The sequence below is a fragment of the Thyridium curvatum genome, assembly GCF_004353045.1.
Source record: "Thyridium curvatum strain D216 chromosome Unknown NODE_48_length_316412_cov_78.264379, whole genome shotgun sequence".
Lineage (NCBI taxonomy): Eukaryota > Fungi > Ascomycota > Sordariomycetes > Thyridiales > Thyridiaceae > Thyridium > Thyridium curvatum.
The window spans coordinates 268,627-289,334 of NW_022156803.1; the positions used below are offsets into that span (position 1 = coordinate 268,627).

The 20,708-nt window shown below is 57.1% G+C and overlaps 7 protein-coding genes across 7 annotated transcripts; 3 read left to right on the top strand and 4 right to left on the bottom strand.

The window, feature by feature from the left end:
- Positions 1 to 238: 238 nt before the first annotated feature.
- Positions 239 to 2,124, bottom strand: E0L32_007792 (uncharacterized protein; the record flags this gene model as incomplete). Its single annotated transcript, XM_031142575.1, has 2 exons — positions 239 to 1,823; positions 1,886 to 2,124. 2 exons carry the CDS (start codon positions 2,122 to 2,124, stop codon positions 239 to 241), a joined length of 1,824 nt encoding a protein of 607 aa, XP_030993292.1.
- A 1,512-nt stretch (positions 2,125 to 3,636) lies between these two features.
- E0L32_007793 (uncharacterized protein) lies at positions 3,637 to 5,598 on the top strand (the record flags this gene model as incomplete). Its single annotated transcript, XM_031142577.1, has 5 exons — positions 3,637 to 3,854; positions 3,937 to 4,467; positions 4,536 to 4,808; positions 4,895 to 5,382; positions 5,459 to 5,598. 5 exons carry the CDS (start codon positions 3,637 to 3,639, stop codon positions 5,596 to 5,598), a joined length of 1,650 nt encoding a protein of 549 aa, XP_030993293.1.
- Positions 5,599 to 6,311: 713 nt separating this feature from the next.
- Positions 6,312 to 7,853, bottom strand: E0L32_007794 (uncharacterized protein; the record flags this gene model as incomplete). Its single annotated transcript, XM_031142578.1, has 1 exon — positions 6,312 to 7,853. The coding sequence occupies one exon, from the start codon at positions 7,851 to 7,853 to the stop codon at positions 6,312 to 6,314; it is 1,542 nt and encodes a 513-aa protein (XP_030993294.1).
- Positions 7,854 to 9,715: 1,862 nt separating this feature from the next.
- On the bottom strand, positions 9,716 to 11,629 carry E0L32_007795 (uncharacterized protein; the record flags this gene model as incomplete). The annotated part of the gene is made up of 1 exon (XM_031142579.1): positions 9,716 to 11,629. One exon carries the CDS (start codon positions 11,627 to 11,629, stop codon positions 9,716 to 9,718), a length of 1,914 nt encoding a protein of 637 aa, XP_030993295.1.
- Positions 11,630 to 13,358: 1,729 nt separating this feature from the next.
- On the top strand, positions 13,359 to 15,383 carry E0L32_007796 (uncharacterized protein; the record flags this gene model as incomplete). The annotated part of the gene is made up of 7 exons (XM_031142580.1): positions 13,359 to 13,437; positions 13,511 to 13,873; positions 13,939 to 14,061; positions 14,116 to 14,174; positions 14,228 to 14,408; positions 14,473 to 15,074; positions 15,138 to 15,383. 7 exons carry the CDS (start codon positions 13,359 to 13,361, stop codon positions 15,381 to 15,383), a joined length of 1,653 nt encoding a protein of 550 aa, XP_030993296.1.
- A 1,057-nt stretch (positions 15,384 to 16,440) lies between these two features.
- E0L32_007797 (uncharacterized protein) lies at positions 16,441 to 18,912 on the top strand (the record flags this gene model as incomplete). The annotated part of the gene is made up of 1 exon (XM_031142581.1): positions 16,441 to 18,912. The coding sequence occupies one exon, from the start codon at positions 16,441 to 16,443 to the stop codon at positions 18,910 to 18,912; it is 2,472 nt and encodes an 823-aa protein (XP_030993297.1).
- Positions 18,913 to 19,353: 441 nt separating this feature from the next.
- On the bottom strand, positions 19,354 to 20,679 carry E0L32_007798 (uncharacterized protein; the record flags this gene model as incomplete). The annotated part of the gene is made up of 2 exons (XM_031142582.1): positions 19,354 to 20,274; positions 20,359 to 20,679. The coding sequence occupies 2 exons, from the start codon at positions 20,677 to 20,679 to the stop codon at positions 19,354 to 19,356; spliced, it is 1,242 nt and encodes a 413-aa protein (XP_030993298.1).
- Positions 20,680 to 20,708: the final 29 nt, after the last annotated feature.

Sequence of the window (20,708 nt, forward strand, 5' to 3'; positions counted from 1 at the left end):
CCATGTATCTGCGAGCTGTTTGCGAGAGAAAAGTGACATTGAAGCATACTATTGGCTGTGAGCTTTGTCGCCCCATCCTTTCACAATCCTGGAACAGCCCTGAACCGCCGACATCGAGCCTCTAAATGCCAGTCCGATCGTTCAAAACAAGGAGTAAATCTGGACCTTGATTATCATGTGGTATATCCGACAACACAACGCGCGCGCCGCCCTTAGCACTGATTCTATGAAATGGGTCTCAAAAGTTGACGAAAACCTTGCCCTGCCACGGCGCCAAAACTCCGGGTTTCGGATCGCTCGATGTCGTCGTCTCCGTCTCGGCCAGCAGGCGGCACCGGGCTCCCTTGCAGCCCAGCGTCGTCCCAACGTCCGGGTGCGTCTGCTCCTCCCTCGTAAAGTTGATCACCACCAGGGCCTTCCTCTTGGGCGCGCCGGGCACCTCCTCCGCGGCGAGGGCGCTCTCCTTGACGTAGCTGAACACGGCCTCGTCCTCGGCGTCCACGAGCCGGAAGGTGCCAAAGACGAACAGGTCTCGGTACCGCTTCCGCAGGCGCAGCACCCGCCTGTAGAACTCGAGCACCGAGTCCCCGTCCCCGCGCTGCCGCGCCGCGTTGATCTCCCGGTAGTCGTCGTGCACGCGCATCCACGGCGGCTGCCGCCGGGCCGACGCCGAGGAGGCGGACGTGAAGCCGGCGTGCGGCGAGCCGTCCCACTGGAAGGGCAGGCGCGCGTGGTCGCGCGCCAGCACGCTCAGGCCGTGCAGCGTCTCGCGGACGCGGGCCGCGTCGCCGGACCGCACGGCCTCGGCGTAGAAGTTGACGGCCTCGATGTCCTTGTACTCGTCCACGCCCCACGAGGCGGGCATGTTGGTCTGCCCGATCTCCTGGCCCTGGTAGAGGAAGAGGGTGCCCGTCAGCGTGGCCTGCCAGAGGGCCAGGGCTTTCGCCGACGCGCGCCACAGCTGGGGGGTCGAGGTGTCGCCGAAGCGCGAGACGGCGCGCCCGTTGTCGTGGTTCTCGCAGAAGACGGTCGTCCAGCCGTCGGTGCCCTCGACAAAGGTCTGCCACCGGGACACGAGCTCCTTCATGGTGGACAGCGCGAAGGGGCGGTAGATGTACTTGCCGCTCAGGAGGCCGCCGGTGCCGAGCCGGATGAGGGAGAACTCGAAGACCATGTCGAGCTCGCCGGCCGCCGCGGTCACGTAGGGCAGGACCTGCGCCGGGTCGGGCGTGTTGGACAGCTCGCCGACGGACACGGCGCCGTAGGGCGCCAGGGCCTTGGCCTGCATCTCCCGGATGAACTCGTGTATGCGCGGCCCGTTGCACCACATCTCGGGCGCGGGCTGGTGGGGCATGTCGGGCTCCGTGACGGGCGCGTCCGCGTACTCGGTCCGCTTCGAGTACTTGTTGACGGTGTCGATGCGGAAGCCGTCGATGCCGCGGTCCAGCCAGAACTTCATGGTGTTCTCGTAGATGGCGTGGCGGCACTCCTCGTTCTCCCAGTTCAGGTCCGGCTGGTCGGTGGCGTACAGGTGCAGGTAGTACTCCTGCGTGTGCTCGTCCCAGGTCCAGGTCGAGCAGGCAAAGTAGCCGCGCCAGTTGGTGGGCGGCATGCGGTTGCCGTCGGCGTCGTACCGGGCCGGCTTCCATATGTACCAGTCGCGCTTTGGGTTGTCTCTGGAGGAGCGCGACTCCTTGAACCACTCGTGCTCCACCGAGGTGTGGTTCACGACGAGGTCCAGGATGAGCTTCATCCCCCGCGCGTGGCAGGCTTCTAGGAGTGCGTCGACGTCCTCTACCGTGCCGTATGGCGCGTATATCTTTCTGTGCGGCGTGTGTCAGTCACCTTATAGGTCTCTTCCGGGGAAATGCAGTGCGGAACGTACTGGTAATCTGACACATCGTAGCCCATATCCTTCTGAGGGCTCTCAAACACCGGTGACAGCCATATGCAGTCGACGCCAAGCTCGTGGAGGTAGTCTATCTCTGACAAGACGCCGGGGATGTCTCCCCAGCCGTCTCCATTGGTGTCCTTGAAGCTTGCGGGGTAGACTTGATAGAAGGTTGCCTCCTTCCACCACGGCTCCTGCGCGAAGAAGCCCTCCTCATAACTCCACGATCCCATGGTGTTGTACTACCTAGGTACTTTCAGGACTTCTTTTTGGTGGTGTGCTTGGGGAGTGAAGGTGGAAGTCTGGGAGGGCATCGGGGAGCTCTGGGAGTCGGACGAGGTCAGTCGAGGGGGGAATGGGAAACAACACGCCGCACGCTACTCCCGGAACACATGCGCGGACCCGTACTATGTATCCTTTCCCATCGCAGAGGAACAAGAGCTCCCGGGTTTCTGGGAAAGTTATTGGCCCCCGCAGAAAGTGCCGTGCGGGCGGCCCCCGCAGATTCTGCACCTCAAGTCTATCTCCGCTAGCCAGACTCCGCCATCGGGATGCCAGCTCCGACACCTTTGATGGTGTTTTGCCGGAAGGTTGTCGGAGTTGAGGGATGAAACTCCGCCACCACACGCTGGAGCATGTTCGCTATTCCCCGTAACGATTTTCTAGAACGCCGTTGACGACTACTGAAGCGAAAACTTCAATAGATCACAAGCTCGCGCAAGTGGGCATTTATCAATCTCCTGGGACGAGCTCGATGGAGTGAGTATGTGCAGATTAGCTTCTTGGCAATGGCACCCTTCAAGAGCTGCGAGGTTGCGCCCGGCAGCTGTGCTACATATGCACGGACATGCAAAAGGCGTTCCTCGTCACTGACTGGCTGTTTGCATGTGGTATCGCAGTGGATGATACGGTCGTCGCTGTCGGCCATTGAGAGGCCAGATCAGGATAGATGCATCACCTAGCATGGTAATTCCTCGTGACTATGGGTACAGGCCATTTTGTTCATGCTAGATACATAAACAAGTGCTACCTCAATGGTAACAATCAGCATCCTTGTCATATCCTTGCCCGGGAACTCGGAAGGGCTATCCCACTACCTAAAACCGATGGGATTGATGGATACGCAAGTACTTCTGTTAGCAGTCCGTCAACTAATCTGACCATCACTTGATAATTATGGATGATGTGCAAAGACTGTTGAAATAGAGCTTGATATCCGTGCTCCGGCTCAAGCTCAAGCCCCAGCTCCGACACCGTGACATCAGGTCCTCTCGGCTGTGCGAGGCGAGTCATGACGATGCGGTCCCAGTCGGCAGACATCACGGTAGAAAAACTCCGACAGCAACTCCGACACTCCACTGCCGAAATTTGCGCCAAATAGCACTTGGGCCCCCTTCCCCAGTCCTCAAGTACGCACGCCGTGCGATCCCCCACAGATTTTCGCATCTGTCTTCAACGCCATCCGCCATCCGCCATCCCCACAGCCCTGGGTCAGCAAGGGGAAGCTCTGCATTGGGAATAGCCGTGGCGCCAAATCGGCTTCATTCTTCTAGCCTCACGAGGACAGGAGCGTGAGCTCGAGGTGCCTGGTGGAAAGAAGATAAATATCACCATCATGCCACTCCATTGACACCTCCCGACAGCACTCTTCGCCTTCCCACTCCTCGTCCTGTATCTCGCACCCGCCTCGCGCCCGTCTCACCCCTTCTTCTTGTCACTACTCTCTTTCATCACCTTCCGCAGCTATGGCAGTTGACAGGTCCGTCGAGGACCCCGTCCAGCCTGTGGCGGCTGCCGGCAAGCAGGCTGAGAACCCTTCGGCCATCCACGACGAGGTGCTCGTCGCCGAGGCAAAGCATGGTGCCGACAAGGAACATCAGATGAGCCTCTGGACCGCTCTGAAGCTGTATCCAAAGGCTATCGGCTGGTCCATGCTCCTTTCATCGACCCTCATCATGGAGGGGTGAGTCCTTCCTTGCCTTGGCGACATATTGTCCGTGATTGCCTTTGCCTTTGCCCTTGACTAATGCTCTTTCCCTGTGAAGCTACGACCTTGCACTTCTGGGGAGTCTGTACGCCTCGCCCGTTTTCAAACAGAAGTATGGTGAGCTTGGCAGCGATGGCAAGTATGCCGTCTCGGCTGCATGGCAATCGGGCCTATCCAACGGTGCCAGGGCCGGCGAGATCTTCGGCCTTATCCTGGCCGGTTGGGCCGCCGATCGCTACGGTTACAGGAACACCACCATCGCCTCCCTGATCCTGCTCTGCGGCTTCATCTTTGTGCTCTTCTTTGCCCCCAACGTCAAGGTCCTGGTCGTCGGCGAGATCCTCTGCGGCATGCCCTGGGGCGCCTTCCAGAGCGTGACCCCTGCGTACGCTTCCGAGGTTGCCCCCGTAGTCCTCCGGCCGTACCTGACTACTTGGTGCAATATGTGCTGGGTCATCGGCCAATTCTTTGCTGCCGCCGTCAACAAGGGATCTGTGAACCGTACCGACGTCTGGGCATACCGCATCCCCTTCGGCGTGCAGTGGGTCTGGCCCATTCCGATCCTTGCCGGGCTTGTCTTTGCTCCCGAGTACGTTTGAGCCCCATCCCATTCCCTCAGCCTTTGACACAAACACCTACTCATACCATAGCCGTCAGGTCTCCATGGTGGCACGTTCGTCACGGTAACAAGGAGGCAGCAAAGAAGGCCCTGCTCCGCCTGACCTCTCGCAATCAACCCGACTTCAACGCCGACGAGACCATCGCCATGATCGAGCACACCAACGAGCTCGAGAAGAACCTGCGCGAGGGCGTCGGGTTCCGCGACTGCTTCAAGGGCATCGACCTGCGCAGAACTGAGATAGTAGTCATGGTCTGGTTAGTGCAAACGCTTGGAGGCCAGAATTTAATGGGTTATTTTGCGTATTTCCTGTAAGTGGCTGCTTTTCCCGGTGTTTTGATGCGATTATCATGAGAAAAAGGGGCTTGGGTTGACTTGGCTGACTGGGCCCCACCAGAACACAAGCTGGAATGGACCCCGGTAACTCCTTCTCTCTCTCCATGGGAAATTCCGCCCTTGGTATAGTCGGCACTGCTGGCTCCTGGTTCCTCATGTCGCGCGTCGGCCGTCGAACGATTCATTTCAGCGGTCTCTGCGCGCAGTGCACCCTGCTCATCATCGTGGGCAGCCTGTCCTTCGCGACCTCAAATGCCTCCGTTTGGGTCATTGGCGCCCTCCTGATCGTCTTCACCTTCGTCTACGACTTCACCGTCGGCCCCGTCACCTACAGTCTTGTCTCGGAGCTCTCGTCCACCCGCCTCAAGGCCAAGACCATCGTGCTCGCTCGCGCCGCCTACAACGCCAGCAACATCTTCGTCAACGTCATGACCAACTACCAACTGTCCAAGACGGCGTGGAATTGGGGTGCCCGGGCGGCCTTCTTTTGGGCTGGCTCCTGCTTTCTCAGCGCCATCTGGGTGTACTTCCGCCTTCCTGAACCCAAGGGTAAGTCTGATTGTCAACCTGAATTTCTCGGGTTGAATAGTTAGGACCATTGCTGACATTTCCTCTTCTTCAACAGGTCGCACATACGCCGAGCTCGACATTCTTTTCGAGCACAGAGTGTCTGCCCGGAAGTTCGCCAAGACCGAGATCGATCCCTACACGCATGCTTTGACCGGAAAGGATAGGATTGTAGTGAAGGAGAAGGATCTGGAATAAGGGTTTTCGGATTTAATGGAGAAAAGGGCACAGGGACAATTTAGTGACGGTGTGCATGGTTTGGAATTGGAGATATAGTGCAATTTCAGCCTACCCAGCGGGGATCATAATAGTTGAGAGAAGTTCATCGGGAGATACCTCAAGGTTAACAATGTTCCATTTTCTTCCTTTTCTTCTTTTTTCCCTCTTTTTCCTTTTTTCCCCCCTTCTTTTTCTGAACTAACCGGATTGTCGCTTGCCAACCTTGCTCTCAATCCGAGTGCTGGTCTCCAATATTGGGCAATGGTTAGTGTGCTCGCCACTAATCATCCGGCTGAGCTGGTGATTCTGTCCTTTGAAAATCTGGGTTATCATCGAGCTTTGAAGTTTCTTTATTTCATAACCCCAATGGCATTACGGGTATTCAGGAGACCTTCCTCGAATTCCCTTTTGAACCAAAACCGCTGTACAGGAACCGTTGCAAAGTGAGCAATAGTATATACATAAGTGGGCGTCAGGATAGTTGACAGAAGTCCATCAGGAGGTACCTCAATGATCACAATCAGCATCCTTATCATATCCAGAAGGGCTATCCCACTACCTAAAACCGATAGGGGTTGATGGATAGCTAAGTACTTCTGTTAGCAGTCCGTCAACTAATCTGACCATCACTTAATACACCAGACCCGCCCTGTGACTATGCATTGAAAAGGCAAGCCGGTGGGTTCACACCCCTACAACACTAGATTGGGTAGAGTATGCTGAATATGTTTGTTCAGCAAGTCGTCGTACGTCGCCTTGCCTCCGGGCAGCTGGGTGATTAGCTGCCGGACATAGCGCAGGTTATCCTCGGGCCGCGCGCCGACGCCATGCTTGACGGCATCCGTCAGTGGGATGCGGGCCAAGACGTCGACCACGGCGCAGGCGATGTCCAGGAGCTTTTCGGTGATCCCCACGCCGTGGACCTTGATGCTGTCGACGGAGAGATCTTGCGTCGACAAGACGAGATCCTTGGCGACCTCGAGCGGGTAGTGGTAGGTGAGGCTGATCGGGTGCGCGTCCTCGGCAAGGTGGCCCAGGTGCAATCGTATCTGCCACAGAATGATACGCAGCCACAATTGGGTCACCCTCAGGTTGGCCTTTTGCGTGTCGAGCAGGTCGCTTGTGTGGTCGACTGCCTCGTTGATAGCAGTCTCTATATTCGCAAGCGACGCAGCGGTTGGCGGGCAGGAGAATGTTTCCTGGTTCCAGAGGGCAATGAATGACGTGTCTAGGGGTCGAAAGAGAGCAGCCAGGTTCCAAAATCCGGCGAGGTCTGCCGACTTCTCGATGGCTGGTGTTCCGGGGGTGATCTGTAGGGTGACCGGCCGGCGGTATCGGATCCCGTGGGATCGCTCCGAAACAAGCAGAACCCAGAATAGCCTCTCCGATAGCTTCCTCGCATATGGATCCTCCATCGACGGACGAAATAATAGGAGCAGGGTAGTTGCTTCCCTCAGAAAGATGAAAGCCTGACTGTGGTGAAAGAGGACCGAGTGGCATGCGTAGAGGAAGAATGACAGCAGGCACTGCGTAAAGGATGGGGTCGAGCGACGGTACACCTGCTGGTGCAGGCCAAGGGCTTCCTCGAAGAGCGCCCGGCCGTATCTAGAGTTCTTCTCCGGGATAATTCCGGGGAATGAGAAGCTCTCGCCGTCTTCGACCTGCAGGAGGACCATGGCGCAGATCGCCGTGACCGTGGCCAAGGACTCGGGCCCCGAGTCGGGCGCGTCGGCGTCCCTCCGCAGCTTGACAGCATAGTCTTCTGTGAGGATGGGGATGGTCGGCCGCAGCTTGGAGAAGAAGCGGTCGAGGCAGTGGTCGAGGACGGGCGGTGGCAAGAAGTTCCTGGGCCGAGGCTCACGTGGCACCACCACGAACCCCCGCGGGGACGTCGCGGACAGGGTGCCCGGCGAGTTGTCGCCGGACCTCGTGGACCAGAAGCCGGCATCTATGGACGCCTGGGGCGCGACGCACTGCTCGGCGAGGCCCGCCTTGAGGCAGCGCTGACAGGGCCGGTGCTCACTGCAGCCCTTCTGGAGCTTCTTGCAGCGCGCGCAGGCCTTGGACACCTGCGCGCGCTTGGGCCGCGGGGCTGCCTTGTCCGCGCCGCCGCCGCCGCCGCCGTCGCCATCGCCAGGGCTGGCCGCGGATCTCGGGCGCTTGTCGGCGACCTGCGACGGCGACGGCGGACTGCTGTGCTGGTGAAGATGCTGCTGCTGCTGCTCGAATGCCATGTCGTCCCATAGCGGGGCCCGTTTTGGGTGGGCGGAATGGGTGTCGGGATCTAACAAATCAACAACCAGGGGTGGCGCATCGAGAAAAGTGATTCTTACCTAGTTTCGATTTCGCCTGCATCTGGCCGCGGGGTCGACAATTTGGGGCCCTGGGCCGGCCCTCGAGCTAGGATGGAAATCGCCTAGGGTGGGGGATATGCTTGGCCTGGGGTGCTGTTTACGCGATTGGGCCCGTGTCCACCAACGTGCATCCTTCGCGGCAGCAAATAATTGGACCTCAACTGCCGAGATGGTGGTCGACTCGAGGGCTCATCACCAGGCTGACAATCCAGCGCCTCGGTTTTCGCCCACATATTCTAACTCACTGCGTCTGTGTCTGACGTTGCAAGACAGTACTGCGCATTGTTTATGCCTGTGTTCAGAGTACCTGGTGTGCTCACAATTCGCCAGTCAGGTGTACGATGTGGAACAAGGGGATGGTGCATGCACATCACAGGCCTTCCAGAGAGTCATGATTCAGTCCCAGGAGTGCCTGAATATTTAATGATCTTAATCTATTATATGAAGACGGTCCTAGTCCCACGCAGAGCCATACATCGTCCAAAAACAATCAAGTGACGGTCAACTGCACCCGCTCCTCTACACCTTCCCAACATTGCCAGCCTCTCTATCGTCATTTCCAAGCCATCCTAAAAGCCTGAAGCTCGAATGTTGTCAGTCCTCCAGGTTCGATTGGCGGATATGGAGGTGAATTCCTTTCCGACAAGCTCTTCCCATATGCGGGAGCTGAAGTATTACCAACGAAGGAGACGTCCAGTGAGAAATCCGGTATAGAGGAAATGGTTCTGAATTTGTTTTCACGGAGCCTCGTGCTTGTCGATGGGTTCCTGGTGTTTCTTTAGGCAAGAATTATCGCTCTTGTCCCTTGAGGTCCCGGACTTAGTCGTAACTTGAGACAGGACGGAGTCGGCCTTGCCGTCACCCAAAGTTATACAAGAAGAAGGTGGATCAGAAACTGGCCCGAGCTTTTCTTCTTTCGCTTTTGGGTATCGATCATGGCTCAAGTCCACATGCTCCTTACGGCTTTCGCACAAACAGCAAGTCTTGTGGCCACACTCGTAGCAAGAGGGGTTGCTGAATCGCATACAAAACGCACGGCAATGACACTAATAATAAACCTGTCACTATCTAGGAACGAGGTTGACTCAACACACATGGACTCACACAGTGCCAGGTCTCAATCGTGTCTCCCATCTCATACAGCTTCGAGTATGCACGATCAGAAGCCGAATTGGTTCGTTCTGGAAGGCTTCTGTTATCCTCAGCGGCACATAATGCCGATGCCTTCTTATGCTCAATGTCGGTATTATGTTGGGTTCGATGATGTGCCGGAAATTTAGGTAATGGTAGAATGCGTTCTGATTGACAGTCCAATATGATCTTAAGAAACTGAGAAGATCAGAGAGAAGAATGCAGAGCCTACGACAATACCTGTTTCTATATCATATTCAATACAGAATCACGACAGTGATTTTCCACAGACATCACAGCAGTGATTTTCCACAGACATCACAGCAGTGATTTCGAGTGCTTCGGCTTATTCGTGAACATCAGACCAGTGAGATATAAGCAACTCAACCAGGCGTGCATGGCAGTGTACATACAAAACATATCTAAATGATAACTAAGCGAGTTGTCACCATTGTGATTAAAGGTTTGCACCGGTCCTCCTGAATGATTGTGATGTGTGGCACCCCTTGAGTTCTTCCGTTGACTTGATTTAGAAAATAGTACAAGAGTGATTTTTTGACATTCATATTCGAAATGCTGTTCATCATCCACAACCTGAGCCCTTTGATGTTTCAATCGTGTTTCTCATCCTCGTCGGAAGTCAAAGGCGTCGAAGGTGCAGTATCATGATTTGATAGATCCCGAGTATCGAAATCATACTGCAGAAATTCGTCCGAGAACGTAGCTTGGGTGCTTCTGGACACTGACGAGGCAAACGTATGTTGCGATTGAACGACATCCTGCTCCCATGCTGAAGGTTCGTGGTCCGGTATAACGGCATTCTCTCCACTGTCGAGAACTTCGGAAACTTGGAAGGAAGGTGAGTCCATGCTTGGTGCTTCCGTTGTATTGATGGCGAGGAGCCTCGGGTCTATCACTAGAAGATCGCCGACTGATGGATGAGGCGTGCTTTCCATTGATGACAGACCAAGAGCTTCACTCTCATTAAGGGCTGGCGGATGAGGCACCGGAAAAGCTTGGGCTGAAGATGAAGTTTCTGACATGGTTGGTCCGGCTATCACGGGAACAGTGCTGGGCCCAATCCAAGTTGATCTCGACTGCGCGATACTCCCGCCATCGTTGGTTGTTTTATGCGTCATGTATCCTTCCAAAAAGTGGTTCAAGGCCCGTCTGATTGCCGGAATGGTTGGCGTTGACGTAGGCGATGAAACGGTTGAGAATGATTCCCATATAACCAGATCCTCGCAAGACCCAATGTAGCTGTGCAAACTCGCCAGGTTCATCGATGCAAGGTCGACATAGTAAGGCGATGGGGGTCTTGGTTCTTGATCAGGGAACAGAATATCAAATATCGAGTACCACTGCTCCGACTCAGGCTGAGCAGACTTCAGCCGTGGCGCCAAAGCCTCGGCGACATGTGGCTCAGAGGGATGAGATCTCTTGATGTGTTGCTTGACATAACTCATTTTTGGAGTATGGAAGCGGCAGCAAGTTCCCCACCACCGATCCAAGTCCCTTTTTATGAAGGGACAGGCGAAATCGCGGTCACTCCCGGGTCCAGAAGTCTGTTTCTGCTTCTTTTGAAGCAATCCTGCATCCTCTGGTCTATCCTCCCGGCGCCGGGTTCTCTTCCCTTCTTGACTTGGTCCACTCTTCTTTGGAGAATCGCTTCCTTGGTTATCACAGTGGGATTGCTGAGGCTCCTTCTGATTGTGTTGCCGGATACCTTCCCAACGGCGCAATAACTTGTGGATTGTTAGATCAGCTTTGTTACCAAAGGGATGCAGTTGAGGATATTCCACTTCAAGTTCCGCCACAATGATTATGCGTCTGCTTGGATAATCCGCCAATGCAGTCAAGTTCGCTTCTTCCAATAGGTTCGTCACGCTCGGCTTGGACATCTCGGCTCCCGGTGTATCTGGGGGACGCCAAGGAACAACACGCTGACTCTCTCTCAGATCTATAGCTGTTGAGAATTCACGTAAGCCCTTCATCTCAGACAAAATTTGACCGTTCTGATCAACTTCTGTCCTCGGTGGCACTTCGAAGTTGGAATGACCACGTCCTTGTGATTCGCCACTGGAGGGCCGAGGCATGTTTTCCAGTATGGCATCAATCTCCTCGATCATCCTCATGGCCCTTCTCTGGTGCTCTTGTGTTGACTCGCGGGCATCCACCGTGCCGTGGCCCAACTGAAACCAATGCTGGGATTGCTGATCATTTTGCCAGTCGGTAATTTGCCGACCGGAAAAGTAAGCCTGTGCAGAAGCAGGTGCTGCGCCTTTGCCCTTGTCGATATGATGCGTGTGGTCAGTGCAGGAATATCCACCAAATGACCCAGCGGCCGCACAGCATGTTTGGTTATCGCTGAGATCTTGCGCGGCCGGATCGTAATGGCGGTGCCGCTGTTCGCAGGCATCTTCATTGGGCATCCCCTGAGTGGCTGACTGTTCGACATGGTCCGTATTGGTGCGGTCGCCACCCTCATTAGGAACTAAGGGAGTCTGTTGTTGATTGCCTGCCATTCTAGACACTGCTGCACCTCGAATCTCACTAACCCCCTGTTGTGGAATACTCTTGAGATCCAAGTCTTCTAGCAAGTGGCCGTGGTCAAAGTCCTAGGCGTAGCGCCTTTTGGGTAGAATGTTAGTGGATTTCGATTGCCGTTCAAGAGCCGAGCTTCTCTGGATGTCCCGTATTCACTCACTCTCAAATGCTATAAGACAACGAGCCCTCTGCGAGGTGGCCAAATTACAGGCACAAGCTCTGTGTTTCCTTACCTGGATGTTAAGAGATTCCTCTAATTGGATGGACATATTATCACAGGCGTGAGAAAGATCTTCGACCAATCAACCGGCTCTCCCATTTGCACAGCTGAAGTGCCAGATGTGCACCGGCCCCAGCATTTTCCGGTTCAGGCGGCCTGAAATTTTCAACACCTCACCTCATGGATGATGGGTATTCTGATATAATTACTAGATCGAAGCACATACTACGAATTGCAAACTCTATCTGCAGTCGTGGTAAATAGTCGTTGTCTGGAATATTTTAGCACATCGTTCTCGGAGCATGTACTTGAAGTCTACTCGAACTACCTAGGTCTGTTCAAGGTTGGTGAAAGACGGCGATGGCAGTGCGGTGCCCAAATTTCGAGTTGGGGAGACCGCGCAATGAGGGGCCAGCATGGTTGACAGGTTCATGAGAAGAGACTCCAATGTTCACAATGCATACAGTACCTACATTAGGCAGGCATCATGCCCTGGGAATCGGAGAGGCTATCCCACTACCTCAAATCGATGGTTTGATGGGATTTTGAGACTCAGGCATTTCAATTATCTGACCATCGCTTGCCACGGGTAGCGAATGACATCACCGGAGCAAAAGTTCCAGCTCGCTAAAGGTCGCGGTAGCTCGAATCCGTACCTACTTGTAGATGGATCTTGTAGGCATGATGCGAAACGTTTAGCGTACCGGGATCACTAGCAAGGGAGTGCTACGGGTCCAATCATAAGCTTCTGTGGGGGGTCTAGACGCGCCCGATCGATGCTCATCGTTGCTGATGGCTGGCTTGGAGGCGACGGAACATTACGTCACAACGACGAAGCTCCCAGCGCGTTTCCCCCAAAAAATCCACATCGAGCTTGGGGTTGACTGACATGTGCTACCTCCCATCGACTTGCCATTCCTTTGCCTGTTGCCCAGCAGTACCTGCCAGCAACATGGGGCGTTCATGCATGAGAACAGTACGGCGGACACACTTGACATTCCAAGCCGTACGGGACCAGATGGAAGTGAGCAAGCGAGGTACTCTGGTACTTGACCTGACGTAGCTGCCTCCCCTGCGTTGCGTAGTGCTGCTTGCTGGCTATTCGTCTTTGAGTAGGTATTAAGGGGACATCCATGGAAGGGAGGCGCAGAGGCAAGCCCCAGTGACGACTTCCCTTCTACCTAGTACCGGCTTTATTTACTTGGGGCCAGCTGTGGCTCCCGCTTTGCTAGCAACGCATCCTTTGTGTCACTTGTACCTTCCACCACTCTTGTCTCCAGCAGTGACGTGATTGATTCTACACAAACCGACCTCACCTTTTCTTTTTCCTCGCTGCCACCTCCAACTCAACATCACTTTCCCTTCAAAACATCGTCACATTCTCTGCCCAATCTCCATTATCGCGCCTCTTTTACCACATCATCTGCACAGCACACCAAACAATAGTGGTCGCTCAACACGATACTGCGCTTCCACCTTGACGCATCATGAGGATCCTCAAGGCCCTCCTCTCCGTCGCCCTTGTGGCCGACGTTGCCCTTGGCAGCACCTGGTTTTCCAAGGCCGGTATGTTTTCGGACTCCCCGTTCCTCAGGTTGGGATCATCCTCCGATAGACGTCGCTAACACTTCTCTTCCAGCATACAACAAGTGGCATGAGACCGAGCTCGAGCGCTGGCTCTCTGATCACGACATTCCCTACCCGACTCCCGCCGACCGCAAGGACCTCCAGAAGCTCGTCGAGAAGAACTGGAACTCCTATGTTGTCACTCCCTACAACTCGTGGGATGCTGACCAGCTCAGCGCCTACCTGAAGCTCAAGGGCATCGAGACCAAGAAATCGGCTGAGAAGAACAAGGACTCCCTCGTTTCCCAGGTTCAGAGCTCCTGGTATGAGACCGAGGACAAGGCTCAATCGGCCTGGATCACCGTCAAGGACTGGATTCTCGACACCTGGACCGAGAGCCAACTCAAGGCTTTCTGCGACCACCACGGCATTCCCGGTACGTCGGAAACCGCTGATACTTGACCCATCTCGAAGAGCAGACCTCGTGCTAACTGCCCTCAGTTCCCCAACCCCGCAAGCGTGACACCTTGCTCCACAAGGCTCGCGAGAGCTATGACACGGTTGCTGAGAAGGCAGGCGAGGCAGCTGCGTACCCTGGTAACTGGCTGTACGAGTCCTGGACCGGTAAGATCTCCCGTTTATGAGTGGCGACAAACATTCGAGCTGACATTGAAAAAGAGTCTGACTTGAAGGAGTGGCTTGACACTCATGGTTTCCCGGCTCCCCAACCCACTACTGTAAGTCGACTCCAGTGACCAGTCCAGGGAGCCCTCTCTAACGATTTGTACAGCGTGACAAGCTCATCGCCTCTGTTCGTCGCAACTCTCGCCTTGCATACCTGAAGATGCAAGACGAGGCTGCAAGCTCAACCGCCAGCGCTCAGGCTGCTTACAAGACCCTGACTGACAAGCTGATTGACGCCTGGGCCGAGTCTGACCTCAAGGAGTTCTGCGACAAGAACGGCATCAACGGTATGTTATGCCACTTTGCCTTTCAGAGTGCCTGGTCTGGATTCTCCTTGCTAACCCTCCGTAGTTCCCCACGGCAGCAAGGTCAACGAGCTGCGTGCCCTTGTTCGCAAGCACCGCGCCCAGATTCTGGGCGACACCGTCTCTGCCTCGGCTGCGTCCGCCTACGGCGCTGCTACTTCCAACGCTGGCAACCAGTATGCCAAGGCCTCCGACAGCGCTTCCCTGGCTGCCCAAGATGCGTTCAACAAGGCCGTCGACACGTGGTCCGAGAGCCGACTCAAGGGCTACCTTGATGCTCGTGGCATCCCCGTCCCCCATGCCTCCAAGACCGACGAGCTCCGAGCTCTCGTCCGCAAGAACGCACACAAGGCTGCCACAGGCTTCAACGCCTGGACCCTTGACGACCTTTCCTATGACCACTTGAAGAAGTACCTCGAGGCCAACGGCAATGCGGCAGCCAAGAAGACGGCCAACAAGGCCGGTGCTACCCGCGATGAGCTTGTCAAGGCGGCCCAGTCGGCGTATGCGTCTGCATCCAAGACTGGCGGCACCCAGTACGCATCTGCTACCGACTACCTCGCATCTGCCACCCAGGCCGCCAAGGACTCCATCTTTGACACGTGGAGCGAGAGCGAGCTGAAGGCTTATCTCGACAGCTATGGCGTGGTGAGTGACTTCCTGTCCACTGACGTCTCAGTAGTACATATTGCTGATTTTTGTTCATCACAGCCCGTCCCTCAGGGTAGCAAGATCGACGAGCTCCGCGCTTATGCCCGCAAGCAGTCTACCTATTTCAGATATGGCACCAGCAGCCCGACTGGCACTCTGTTTGCCAAGCTCAGCGAGGGTGTCGCTGGCACCTGGGAGTGGGTTAAGGACCAGCTCAGCATTGGAGCCGATGCCGCCAAGAAGAAGTCTCAGGAGGCGGCCGACAAGGCCAAGGAGGCGGCTGACAAGGCCAAGAATGAGTTGTAAAGGGGCTCAACATGAACCTTTGGAGACGACTCGACGGGCCTACAGCATGGTAATGAAGAAATACGAGGGATTCGATGAAAAAAAAGGAAGAGTCTGTAGGCCAGTGTTGCACTGAAACGACTGCTGGCTTGTTTACCGCACCTATTCTTTGCAGGAGGAGGGCCGACTTGGAGTTGGAGGTCAGGGGTTGCATGGTCTTCTTACCTTGCTTTGTCTCTGTTTTTCTGCGCCTTGTGTTATTGAATCGACTATTACACCATGATACTCTTTCTAGCTAGTGAAAAGAGATGGGACAGTATGCCCGTAGATGAAAGCACAGGTGCTTGCTTGTCTTTGGATGGTGAGCTTCCTCGATGTTTAGCACAAAATGCAAGTGAGGTCCATCCATGGATGTGCTTGAGCTGTTTGGTGGGGCAACGGCGGCTCAAACAGCTGGCTGGAGCTCTGAGAAGCATTTCTTTAGTGGGTGGGGCAATGCCTCAAGCTGGACAGCCGAGACAGCTTCACGCGGTTTTTTGCAGCTCCTTTCTCGGACCCCTGATCTGCCTTCATCTTCTTCCAATCCGGCTAAAGGGGGATCCAGAGTGGCTTGTCGTCCAAATTGGGGACTGGTTGACTCAAACGGCGAATTCTCTGTCCCCTTTCCCGTGATCCTTCAGCTCGTCCAAGTGGGGGGCGTTGGTCGAGCTGTTTGCCGTTTGACTCACTGTAGCTCGGAACTGGCAGTGGCGCAGGCAGCCCAACTTCAGTTGCTCTTCTAGTGCCTGCTCGATGCAAAAGTGAGCCGTCTTTAAAGCCCTTTTAGTGTCCCCGCATCTGTATCAAAAAAGGCAACCTACCTGAACATTGAACTCACCTCAACCTACCTAGAAAAGCTCTCTTGCAAAACAGAGCGCTGGCATCCTGTGCTCGCAGGTTGTCACTGTTTCTCAAAGACACCAGCGTGGGCCATTTTTGGAGTCCAGCCAGACACCGGCAACTGCCTTTCTTCCACCCTTCGTTCCCCTCCATTCCTCACTTTACGCCAAACTGCACCACTCACAACACATTATCCATCATGGATCAGGTCACTTCTGGAGAGGCCGCCAAGGCTGTCCAAGAGATGACAGCACCTTACGCAGCACAGGATTCTCATGAGACTGCCGAGCTGCTACATGCCCTCGAGGAGGCCACCCGGTCCAAGCGCAAGGCCGGCTTCAGCATCAAGAAGACGCGATTTGAGGTCAAGAACTCCCCCAGCCAGCTGAGCGTCGACTCCTGGCGGATGCAGGACTGGGATTACAAGCGCCCTGATCTACCCACATACGCCCGCGGCCTCTTCACCAGCCGTGGCAAGCACGGCACCCCCGAGATCGTCGTCCGTGGCTACGACAAGTTCTTCAACGTCAACGAGGTCAACGAGACCAAGTGGGAGAACATCGAGTACCGGACCAAGGGTCCCTACGAGCTGACGCTCAAAGAGAACGGCTGCATCATCTTTGTGAGCGGCCTGGAGGACGACACGTTACTTGTCTGCAGCAAGCATTCTACAGGTGACCGCAGCGATGTCGACGTCAGCCATGCCAGCGCAGGCGAGAGGCGGCTGGAGGCGCAGCTGCAGAGAATCGGCAGGACGAAGCGGGACCTCGCGCGGGAGCTGCGGAAGAGGAATGTCACGGCAGTGGCAGAGCTGTGTGATGATTCCTTCGAGGAGCACATCCTGGCCTACACCCCTGACAAGGCCGGCCTCTACCTTCACGGCATGAATTTGAACCTGCCGCACTTCGCGACTTACCCCAGCTCTCTGGTCCAGCAGTTTGCGGACGAATGGGGCTTCCTCAAGACTGGCCTGACAGTTATGGACGACATCACGACGGTCCGGAAGTTCCTGGAGGAGGTGGCCGAGACGGGAGCGCACGAGGGCCGGGACGTCGAAGGCTTCGTTATCCGATGCAGGATGTCTCCCAAGCCCGGCACCCACCCATACCAGGATTGGTTCTTCAAGTACAAGTTCGAGGAGCCCTACCTCATGTACCGCCAGTGGCGCGAGTGCACCAAGGCCCTGATCGCCGGCAAGCCGCCGCGGTACAAGAAGCACGCCAAGATCACGGAGGAGTACATGCTGTACGCCCGCAAGCGCCTGGCGGCGGACCCCAGGCTCGGCAAGCTGTACAACCAGAACCACGGCATCATCGCGCTGCGGGAAGACTTCCTTGCGTTCAAGAACCTCAAGGGCAGCGACGCGGCGGCCTTTGAGGAGCTGCACGGCAACGACGGCACGGGCGGCAAGACCGAGGTGGGCAAGGACGTCATCCTCGTCCCCATCGCCACCATCGGCTGCGGCAAGACCACCGTCGGCCTCGGCCTCGTCCACCTCTTCGATTTCGGCCACGTCCAGAACGACAACATCACGGGCTCCAAGCGGCCGCCGCGCTTCACGCGCGCCGTGCTCGACCAGCTGCGCGACCACCGCGCCGTCGTGGCCGACCGCAACAACGCGCAGCGGCACGAGCGCAAGCAGATCATCACCGACGTCAAGCAGCAGCACATGTCGGCGCGCCTCGTGGCGCTCAACTTTGTGCACGACGACATCGAGACGATCCGGCGCGTGACGCACGAGCGCATCTTTGCCCGCGGCGACAACCACCAGACCATCCACGCGGCGTCGGAGCAGGGCAAGGTCGTGGGCATCATGGAGGGGTTCATCAACCGCTTCGAGCCGCTCGACACGGACCGCGCGCCGGACGACGGCTTCGACGCCGTCATCGACCTCGACCCCACGGCGGGAAGCAGGACGAACCTCGAGACGGTGGTGCGGGAGCTGCACCGCATATACCCGAGCCTCGTGCCCGAGGTGCCCTCGGCCGAGGACATGGACGCGGCGATCAAGTCGGCCATCGAGGAGTACAGCCCGGACCTGCACCACAAGATCCCCGACCGGAGCAAGAAGGGCGGTAAGGAGGCTCAGCAGCCGCAGGCCAAGAAGGCAAAGGAGAAGCAGCTCGAGTACATGGCCGTCGACGTGCCGGCCAAGGACGTCACGGCGCTCATCGAGAAGACGCTCAGGGGCGCCGCGCCGGAGCAGGCGCGCTTCTACCGCCAGCTGCAGCAGACGCGGCGCGTGCAGGCGCGCTTCCACGTCACGCTGATGCACCGCGCGTCGGCCAAGGAGCACCCGCAGCTGTGGGAGCGGTACGTGGCGCTGAGCAAGGGCACCAGCACCGGCACCGAGGGCGAGGCCAAGGCGGTCCAGACGCTCGGCGGCGCCGAGCTGGGGCCCTGCGACGTCCAGCTCGAGCGCCTCGTGTGCGACGACCGGGTCATGGCCCTCGTCGCGCGCGTGCTCGACGAGAACTGGACGTGCGTGAACCGCGTGGCGCACGTCACGGTCGGCACGCGCGACGACGGCGTCAAGCCCCGCGAGAGCAACGACCTGCTGGCGCGCTGGCTCGACGAGGGCGCCCCCTCTGCGGACAGCGGGATCGTGGACCTGGGCATCGAGGGCCGGCCTGTGGTCAGGGGCACTGTCAGGGGTGTTCTGTCGAGATGAAAGATGAGGGTAGGGCCCCTGTTGTGGGATGTCGAGATTATCGCGCGAGGCAGGCTTGAGGAGAGAGAGTGACAAATAGAGTTGGTTGGTTGGTCCGAAACAGTCAAGTCACATTGGTGTGCGGGAATGGAACAATTATCATCATGATGGGATGGGGGAGGTAGAGTCAGCATAGTTTTTCGCGTTTCACCACTCAGCAGCATTTGTCGGGTTAACAAAGAAGATTCATTGAGCATGACAATCTATTACTTTTTCCAAAATCTTGATGGCTTTTTGGTATCCCGTGGTATCTCTCTTGTCCTTGTTTTTTTTGTAATGCCCAGGCATAGATATATCCAGCCAGATCCGTTCCGGTTCCGTCAAGCAGAGACGGTCTTCCGGATACATATCGCGTCCCCGCCCCCCTTTCTTTTCCTCTACCTGTTTGCAAACCCCCACCACTCAGAAGCTGTTCGTCACCTCGACAAACCTCTCAAACTGCCCCAGCGCCGCGCCGCTCTTGATCGCCCAGCGCGCCCTCCGCATGCCCTCCTTCCAGCGCAGGCCGCTGGGCCCCCTCTCGGTGACGACCCGCCCGTCGTCGCCGGCGCCCATGCTGCTCGTCTCGGCCTCGCACAGGCCGCTGACGGTGAAGAGCGCCGCCGTGTTGATGAGCACGAACTCGAGGATGGGGTCGTCGTCGGCCATCTCGCCGGCCAGTATCCTCTTGAGGATGGCCGCGTTCTCGGCGGGCTCCCTGCCCGAGGAGACGGTGCTCAGGGGGTGCCTCTTGCGCAGGCCAAAGTCCTCCGGGGTGAGCCTGAAGTGCTCGACGGCCACCTCGCCGCCGGGGGTCTCCTCCTTGACGCGCCAGCACAGCGTGGGGCCGGCGCAGCTGACCTCGTCGAGCTCCTCCTCGCCGCAGACGATCATGGCCTTCCTGACGCCGGCCATGACGAGCGCCTCGGCGAAGACGGGGCCCAGGGCGCGGCGGGCGACGCCGATGACGCGGGCCTCGATGGCCGGGTGGCCCTCGATCAGGTCGGTCGGGTTGACGAGGGGCCCGATGAGGTTGAAGAGCGTGCGCCAGGGCAGCTGGCGGCGTATGGGCGCGACGAAGCGCATGCCTGTGTGGAAGACGGGCGCGAAAAGGAAGGCGTAGTTGGTGCGCTCGTAGACCCGGATGATGGTGGCGGGCTCGACGGCCGAGACCTGCGGGGGCCGGGGCTCGACGCTGGCGAGCAGGTCGGCGGAGCCCGACTTGGACGTGCTGGCGCGGTTGCCGTGCTTGGCGAGGAGGAGGAGGGAGGAGGCGATGATGGAGGCCGTGGTCGAGACGTTGAAGGTGTTGTGGGAGTCGCCGCCCGTGCCGACGATGTCACACTATGATGGTGGGAAGAGTGAGTTGGTCAGTATTTTCACTTGGTGACTTAGAGAAGCGGTGTGTTTCCAAGGGCTTTGACTTACAAGACCACCCTTGTAGTCGCCCTCGCCGAGGTCGCGGTGCGCGATGACGGCCTTGAGCGCCTCGACGTCGATCTGCGCCGCGGCTTTCCTCATGCGGTCCGCGCAGGCGGCCATGACGTCGGCGCGGCGGTCCATCTCGGTGAAGTGCAGGCACATGAGCAGGGAGGCGGCCTGGACGTCGGACACGGCGTGGGTGAAGAAGTGGGCGACGGCGTCGGCGATCTCGTCGGCGGTCGGGGGCTCCTTCGCGTCCGGGACGGGCCACATCCGGGCCAGCAGCGGCTTGATGTCGACCGACGGGGCGGGGGCGTCTGCTGCCATGTTTTTTGTGCTGTTTTTGGGAGGAGGGG